Source organism: Cydia splendana, chromosome 4, assembly GCF_910591565.1.
Source record: "Cydia splendana chromosome 4, ilCydSple1.2, whole genome shotgun sequence".
Classification (NCBI taxonomy): domain Eukaryota; kingdom Metazoa; phylum Arthropoda; class Insecta; order Lepidoptera; family Tortricidae; genus Cydia; species Cydia splendana.
In genome coordinates this window covers 14,176,775-14,186,020 of record NC_085963.1, presented here as the reverse complement: position 1 = coordinate 14,186,020, position 9,246 = coordinate 14,176,775, and the positions used below count along the sequence as shown (strand labels likewise).

The 9,246-nt window shown below is 41.8% G+C and overlaps 1 protein-coding gene across 1 annotated transcript; it reads left to right on the top strand.

Annotated features, from left to right (window-relative positions):
* Window positions 1–7,282: 7,282 nt before the first annotated feature.
* LOC134789968 (ras-related protein Rap-2c) lies at window positions 7,283–8,939 on the top strand. Its single transcript, XM_063760695.1, has one exon. It carries the CDS (start codon window positions 7,616–7,618, stop codon window positions 8,159–8,161), a length of 546 nt encoding a protein of 181 aa, XP_063616765.1. The 5' UTR covers window positions 7,283–7,615; the 3' UTR covers window positions 8,162–8,939.
* Window positions 8,940–9,246: the final 307 nt, after the last annotated feature.

Here is a 9,246-nt window from a genome sequence, read left to right as displayed (position 1 = left end):
TGTACACTCTGCTTTTCACTTCGATTGCGAGGAAAATATACAAAAAATCAAATATTTTAGGTTATTTTAATGTATTTATTCAAGACTAAAGAAAATTGTTCTTGGGCCGGTCGGAGGCGCGGGGCACGCCGATCGGGAGAGCGCCGGTCGGGGGCGCGCCGGCAGGGCTGGCAGTTTGTATGGCAGAATTTGGACTTTATTGCTAAGTCAATAAGGGTCGTAATAGATGATTTTACTTTATGCTCTAGAGCATAAAATGCAATTTTATGTCGTCTACGCACGACATAAAGGTGCACTTTTTGAGCATGAGAAGTGAAAAAGATCTTTATGACTTTATACATTCAAACTAATAACTACCTATAGTTCGTTTTTTTAGCATTAGGAAAAAGGTAAACAATCATGATGTGTCTTTTAATTTGAAAAAGAAACGTTTTATAAATAAGTCACGACAATTAATTATGTAACAATTATGAATCCAATACTATCATTTATATTCTTCTGCTTCCATAAGTAATATTTACTGATTTTTAAAAAGCGTTTTTCAATTAAAAGACGTGTCAAGATCGCCTACCTTCTTTCTAATGCTAAAAAACGAACTATACATGAAAAATAGGTAACAACCTAACAACAGGGCTGGCGGCAATGGTAAGGGGCTGCCAAAATGACAATGCGCCTTATTAAAATTAGCCTAATTTACCCGCTAATTAGGTGCTCAGATTAGGCAAACCGGAGAGAATTGAGTTCCATGGATATGCAGCCACGCCAGCCACTGATAGGAATAGTTAATTACACTCTTAACCATTTTAGTTTGTGCATTTTGTGTTTGTCAACTCGGGTTGTTTATTAAACTCTATCGGGTTTTATTATATGTAATATAAAATTTATTTTTATTAACGCTGCACGAAGACGTCAAGATGCGCATTGCCGACCTTGATATATGAGTCATGTACCTACATTCTTCACTTGAAAAACTAAGTATACTGTATAGTCACTAGGTGTACAAAATTATGAAGCAAAGCATGCCAAGTTTCGTTTCAAGTTTAAGGGGCAACGCAGACGAGGTCACGGGTATATACCATAGAATAAATAATAGTACTAGGTACAGAAGACTCACTCTCTAACAAAACGCGTCTGTTACGATCAGCACAGATATGACCGCTAGGTGGCGACAGCGCCACGTGCGGCTTATGGCAAACCCCAAAATTGAGGCCGAACGGATGTACTTTTAGCTACCTGTAGCAAAGTGACGAAATCGCGGAGTGAGCCACGCCTGCAGATACTTAAATACTCGTATAAACAAAAAGATGTCGTGACAACAGATATGAAATCGTATGCAATATCGTATCTGGTACATGATTTTTTATTCTAAGTTAAAATAATGCGGCTACATTACCATATTTTGTGGTAATATTTGATGTGTTAAAATTGTTAAATAATTTCCCAATCAGCCACCTCATTAATGATTAGTAATACTTATCTATAATGTTTTGGTTTAGTCTGTCTGCAAGGCAAGTATCAATAGGTAACTGTCCGATATCACATTGGAAGTGAGTAGCATATTATTTAGTCAACAAATTTATCAAATACCTATTTAAGAAATAGGTTAAATGTATTGTATTTAAGCAGAAAGGGGACGACGTTGTGTGACCAGTTCAACATACAAACGTAATCCCCATTTTTCTCTCTGGATAATATAATTTATACACAATTTGATGCAGCACAGCTACCTATGCATCATATAAAATATAAGGTATCATCATATACTAAATCTGACAATTATTTGTATGCATTTCCTTAATCTGATGTTTACAATGAAACAATCGGGTGTCGAACTTGTGATCTTCACATTAAGGAAATGCATACAAATAATTGTCAGAATAAGTTATAGAAAAACTATACCATTAACTTGGACCAAAACAACCAAATCTACAATCTACTTACTTAACAACCCCACGAAACTTAAAAAAATCTGTAGATGCTTTCCTGCTTGCAGGAAAAGAAAACTTTATATAACCTGACAATAGTTATATTATATAGAGTTATTGGGTATGCTGAGGCAGCCAGCATTTTCCTTATAATTGTATGCAATTTAATTTATACATCTTTGTTTGTCCTCATTAACAAGGGCAATGACAAAGTAAAAATTAAATATTATTATGCCTGTAAATTACATAATAAAGAGAGGCATATTCTCTAGCCCAGGGGTTAGCAAATCATGGCTGACTAGCCGAATGTGGCTCTTGGAACCTGCTTTGCGGCTCTTTAAGACACCCAATGATGAATACTTATATGACTTGGACCAGTAAAATTCTCTTATGTTGCTCATTTACATTTGTATTGATGATTTCTTCTGAAATAGGCTCATCTCTTCTAAAGTTTGCCGAACCCAGCTCTAGCCCCATACAAGAAAACTTACCAAGACAAATGCAATTTTGCTTGTATCAAGATTGTGGGAATTTGTTTCCCCAATATTTTTTGACGTTGACAAACTGCCCAAGCCCCATACCTATAAATGGGGCCCCCAGACACAATGCACAAGTCACCAACATTATAAAATGTTATTAAGCTGTTGGTGTATATAAACAGAAATAAAGAAAAGGGACCAGGCCCTCCGGTGGCCGAGGCCGGAATCAAACCGGCGTCTTCGTGTTGGTGGTCAAAGGGTTAACAAGCACTGTATTCAATACTACGCCAAATTGCAGTAGGTGCGAAACCTAGAGTAACACCATTTTCAGAGCAAGAATATGAGTAAATACGGCAACGCCTAAATCACTGATGATTGTTATTTGGATTAACATAATACAGTACCTCGATGTTGTGATCCAAAAATAATTATCTCCAACTTCCACGGACCACGCCTTGTCTTCGCTAATTCACTTTGGCGCCGCCTTATTTTGCAGACAAATTGGGGGTCATGGCCTTGACTAGAATAAAGAATATTTGTCAATTTGGCACAGTATTCCTAGCTAGCCGGGTAGCTACTCCCGTGAGTTTGGGTTCTGTCAGAACCATCTATTGAATTTCTGACATTGACAATGACAACAATGAAATTGCATGGGAATGGGAATGGAATAGCAAACATAAAGAATTCATATGTTGCCATTTGCCATGTACAGTTATTGCAAACAGGTTGCGAATGCCAACTAGCCAAACAAAATACACCAAATGACTTAATTCAACTGGACATCTTGAACTTAAGGCAGTCGTATTTTGTGCAAAAAAATAAAATTATATATTATTAAATAACATTTTCTTCTTGTCCATATTTATAATTTCTGAACGAAGATTGATAAGTTGCCAGGATAAATAATTACAGTCATTTCCGGTAGTGTTGCTGGTTAAGAATATTTTGCCTTAGAAATGGGTAATTATAAGCACAAGGTCTTGATGACAGATTAGCACACTATATAATTATAATCTCTAAAAATATATGCCCAATAAAATTAAATGTATTAAATGCATGTAAAGTTAAATGTATGTTGGTATAAAACTAAATGAACATTGTATGTGTATTGTCAGCGTATCTCTTTCTCGTTTCCACTCACAGCTGCTAACCATCTTTCACTCGATCGAACATACGCTCGTCTATTAGTGCTTTTACTTCCAGTTGTAGTAACTGCGGGCATAACGTCACGAAACGGGTCACGAAAAAATCACGATAGATCACGTTGGGGGAGGCGGGGTATAAGGAAACCTCACGTGTATTTTACTACAGTGAACGAAACTAAGAAAAAAAATTCACAGATTTCGTGCCTCACACGACTATCGAGCACATTGGAAATGAATCTACGGAATTCGAAAGAATATTGTCGCTCAGCGACGAGAAAGTCTGGATAAGGAAAAAGTTACAAAATAAAACTACAACGTTGAATGATAATTATTTTATTCTTAGACTAACACAAGTATCCTGGACATAACGCATGTGAACAAACAAATTGCAAAATTTCCACACGCGTATCCAAGTTTGAATAATTGTCGCCGTGGCGCATAAGTATAGGTACATATTTCGATTAATAAGCAGGATATATTAATGTTCAAAGTACAAGAAAATTATTACACGGCAAATCCGTAGTCAACTCGAGAAGTGGTGATCGGCAGCGGCCCATTTGCTGCAAGATATGAAATTTTCTTGACAGCAGTTTGACGCGACGAGAGATGACCATAACAGCGTTTGTCTATGTTGCACCAAACCTGAGTTCCAATAGGTACTACCAGGGTTGAGCATCAGCTATCTTGGGTAATGCTCTACCATGTGCTCATCATGACGAATCGGGTGTCCAAAACAGCGTGTGCCTATGTTGCACCAAACCTGAGTTCCGCTAGGTACAACCAGGGTTCAGCATCAGCTCTATCTTGGGTACTACTGTCCTAAGTGCTCATCAAGACGAGTCGGATGACCAAAACAGCGTGTGCCTATGTTGCAACAAACCTGAGTTCCTTTAGGTACAGCCAGGGTTCAGCATCAGCTCTATCTTGGGTACTACTCTCCTAAGTGCTCATCGAGACGAGTCCGATGACCAAAACAGCGTGTGCTTATGTTGTATTAAACCCGAGCTCCACTAGGTACTGCCAGGGTTGAGCATCAGCTATCTTGGGTAATGCTCTACCATGTGCTCATCATGACGAATCGGGTGTCCAAAACAGCGTGTGCCTATGTTGCACCAAACCTGAGTTCCGCTAGGTACAACCAGGGTTCAGCATCAGCTCTATCTTGGGTACTACTGTCCTAAGTGCTCATCAAGACGAGTCGGATGACCAAAACAGCGTGTGCCTATGTTGCAACAAACCTGAGTTCCTATAGGTACAGCCAGGGTTCAGCATCAGCTCTATCTTGGGTACTACTCTCCTAAGTGCTCATCGAGACGAGTCCGATGACCAAAACAGCGTGTGCTTATGTTGTATTAAACCCGAGCTCCACTAGGTACTGCCAGGGTTCAGCATCAGCTATCTGCTAGCAGCCGCCAGCAACATGCCGAGGTGAGACCCTCTCCCTCTCCCTCTCCCTCTCCCTCTCCCTCTCCCTCTCCCTCTCCCTCTCCCTCTCCCTCTCCCTCTCCCTCTCCCTCTCCCTCTCCCTCTCCCTCTCCCTCTCCCTCTCCCTCTCCCTCTCCCTCTCCCTCTCCCTCTCCCTCTCCCTCTCCCTCTCCCTCTCCCTCTCCCTCTCCCTCTCCCTCTCCCTCTCCCTCTCCCTCTCCCTCTCCCTCTCCCTCTCCCTCTCCCTCTCCCTCTCCCTCTCCCTCTCCCTCTCCCTCTCCCTCTCCCTCTCCCTCTCCCTCTCCCTCTCCCTCTCCCTCTCCCTCTCCCTCTCCCTCTCCCTCTCCCTCTCCCTCTCCCTCTCCCTCTCCCTCTCCTCTCCCTCTCCCTCTCCCTCTCCCTCTCCCTCTCCCTCTCCCTCTCCCTCTCCCTCTCCCTCTCCCTCTCCCTCTCCCTCTCCCTCTCCCTCTCCCTCTCCCTCTCCCTCTCCCTCTCCCTCTCCCTCTCCCTCTCCCTCTCCCTCTCCCTCTCCCTCTCCCTCTCCCTCTCCCTCTCCCTCTCCCTCTCCCTCTCCCTCTCCCTCTCCCTCTCCCTCTCCCTCTCCCTCTCCCTCTCCCTCTCCCTCTCCCTCTCCCTCTCCCTCTCCCTCTCCCTCTCCCTCTCCCTCTCCCTCTCCCTCTCCCTCTCCCTCTCCCTCTCCCTCTCCCTCTCCCTCTCCCTCTCCCTCTCCCTCTCCCTCTCCCTCTCCCTCTCCCTCTCCCTCTCCCTCTCCCTCTCCCTCTCCCTCTCCCTCTCCCTCTCCCTCTCCCTCTCCCTCTCCCTCTCCCTCTCCCTCTCCCTCTCCCTCTCCCTCTCCCTCTCCCTCTCCCTCTCCCTCTAGTTTGTTTAGTTGTTTTAGGCTCAAATTGTAGCTGACTAAATTGTCCAGAGCCGTTTTTCTCAAATTTTTGATATCATTCTTCGTTTCCAAATTATCGAGCACCAAAATCAAAAATTCGGAAAAAATTGAATTTTATTTTCACTATTTCGATCATAACTTTTTTTGTTTTTGACTTTCTCGAATAATTATTTTTGCACCTTACAGCTCTCGTGATTATGCGTCTTTTGAGCCTATTTTTTAATATCATATCTTCACAACTTTCCGAGATATAAGGGGATCGCACTTTTTCGTGAAATCGGACCGTATACTGGAGCGAACGAAAAGACATTTCCAATGTCAAAAACCTACCACTTGAGTAGATACTTTTTCTGGGTTTCGTTAAACATAAATCTTCACTCTGCGCTTCAAAATAGCGAGCCTATTTAACGAAAATAGAAAAATAAACAAGATTTTCTATATACAGTACTATTTATCTTAAAATTAGATCGAATGAAAACATTTCACAAAAATACAAGTGAGGTTGTGTGGGGGTGGGGGGGTAGCTAAAAACCTCACCAAATATCACCAAGGGCGAGGGGGGGTCAAAAAGTAGCCGAAAACACCTTGCGTGATTTGTGCACATCCCCTAACACACTATCACACCACACTGCGACCCACCCATAAATAACTACGTCGAGCTGTATACATCTTTTTAATTCTGTGGCGTTTTATAAATACATTTTTAGAATAAGAGGGAAACTAGGTACGTATACAGGTTATATACATAACCGGTCAAACAAGTTACAGTAGAAAAAGATGTGAAATTAAAATTTTCTACGGACATAACACTTAACGCCTACATTTTTTAAATTTGCCGCTCTTTTCTACTGACGGAAATGGCTTGACAGAGTATAGTTTGTCAAACAAAAGTCGCTGGTTAGTGGACCACAGCGCAGACAGAGGGAATCGTAATATTTTCTTATGCCAGAATTATAATTCCAAAAAGAGCGATGAGTATATCCAACAAGAAATTGTAGTTTGTCTTGCTTCAAGATGGCAACAATTTAGTATGGATTTTTATAGTTTCATTTAATTTAATTTCTACTATTTTATGTCGCATTATAGTTTGCCAGACTTAAGCTTTTCACAAAAGACGACTTTGTGATTTTTCTTTTCTTTCCGAACATATTTATATGTTTATTAAGGCCCCAGTACACAATGGGCCATCGCCGGCCACTCCAAGGGACGCATTTATGCGTTAGAGGGAGCAAGTAATATTGCTATCTCATTCTACCGCAAGGCTGCGTCCCTTGGAGTGGCCGGCGATGGCCCATTGTGTACTGGGGCCTTTACTTGCGTGCGTGTGAATACATGCATCAATAATACTAACAGGGTAAATTAGAAACGTGCCTGGTAACACCAGCTTCCGGTTAGTGCAATCCATTCACCAATCAAACAAGACAACACAGTGCTTTGACCAACCTGCTGCCGTGATCAGTTAGCTATAGCAGAGAGCAAGTTAGTTTGATAAATGTTGAGTTGCTTCCGCGTCATCTGATGTGATTTTGATACCGCGATGCCATTGGACCTGTATTTCTACACTGTGAACTAAAATGGCGCTGCTGTTTATCAATTAATAAAGTTGCTGCAAGTGAACGTTTCTCAGTGATCGCATCCGAGTGAGTCATAAACCAACATAGCAATGACATTTTTATAGCACAGTGAATTCGTTTCTGAAACGTTGTATTGAAGTCTGGCAAGTGTGATTTAGACAACACAATCATGCGCGAATTCAAAGTTGTGGTTTTGGGTTCGGGTGGGGTCGGTAAGAGTGCTTTGACTGTGCAGTTCGTGTCCGGATGCTTTATGGAAAAATATGACCCCACGATAGAAGATTTCTATAGGAAAGAAATAGAAGTGGACAATTCGCCATGTGTATTAGAAATATTGGATACTGCCGGCACGGAACAGTTTGCGTCTATGCGGGATCTCTACATTAAAAACGGCCAAGGATTCGTTGTAGTATATTCATTAACGAATCATCAAACATTTCAAGACATCAAGCCCATGAAGGAATTGATAACGCGCGTGAAGGGTTCAGAACGCGTGCCCATTTTGCTGGTGGGCAACAAGGCGGACCTGGAGCACCAGCGCGAGGTGGCGCAGCCCGAGGGCGCGGCGCTGGCGCAGATGTGGGGCTGCCCTTTCGTCGAGGCCTCCGCCAAGAGCCGCACCAACGTCAACGAAATGTTCGCGGAAATCGTGCGCGAAATGAACGTTAGCCCCGAAAAAGAAAAGAAAACTTATTGTTGTTGTACAGTGCTTTAATATCTAGAGTGTAATGTGGCATTTATTTCTCGTAAGACTGCAAGGGCTCGGCGAGGCGGGTGAGCGTGTGGCGCCCGCCCGCGGCGGTGTCCGGGCGGCCGCGGCCGGTGCCGGAGCGCCCGCAGCCCGAGCCGGGGCGCCCGCGGCCCGCGCCGGAGCGCTGGAACGCCGAGCTGGCCCGCCGGCACCGAGTCGGCCGCGATGTGCGTCATATCACGTTGTTAATATCTTTGATACATACCATTGTCCAATCGAGGTGCTTTATCTTATATTTTCATACTTTAGTACTTGTAGATACTCCCGCAATAACCATTATCACATTTGATGAAGAAAGTATCCTTATTGGATCACACTTCTTTAAATCATCATGTTTAAAAAGTTAAGTTTCTTTTATCAAATGTCAGACGCAAGCAGGAGCTGTGTCAGTTGAATGATTACAATTAATTAAAGTAAATTAGCCAACTTTGTATATAATTTCATGAGATTAATGATGTCAAAGGACATGGACAGTTTAGAGAATAAAAAAGCCATCCAAATATGCAATAAACTATTATGATTGTGTAGAGTGGAGTGTGATGAGAAACCGATTACACCTAAGTCGAGTCACAGATAGTGTTTTATTGTGTAAATTATGTTTAAATGAGAAATCAGTAATCAAGAAAATACAGTAAGATTTGTCAGTTGCGTGATTGTGTTTTAAAAGTCTACCAGGATTTGTGATAATACATATAACAAAGTATCTATAAATAAAAGTTTTAAGTGGGAGATTACACAAAAAGTTTTATTCATCGGACACCAAGGTAACCTAATTTTTTTACCTTATGTAGATAAAGTTTATGCATGGATTTGTAAATTTGGCTTGATCAGCATTTTTACAATTATGATAATGTTTGTTAAAGTTTATCAAATAGTCCATATATCGCTGGCCCAATATTACAGGGTTCTATGTTTCACTTTTATCGAACTGAAATTTGAACATTGTCATAGTGATGTTAAGTCAAATTTCAACTAAATGTAACATAGAACTTTGTAATATTGAGTCAGCGATATAATAACCGCACCAAGGTGGCAGAGAAAGAATGTGG

Excerpts from the sequence above, each read along its gene's own strand:
- LOC134789968 (XM_063760695.1), top strand. The coding sequence starts at position 7,616 with ATGCGCGAATTCAAAGTTGTGGTTTTGGGTTCGGGTGGGGTCGGTAAG.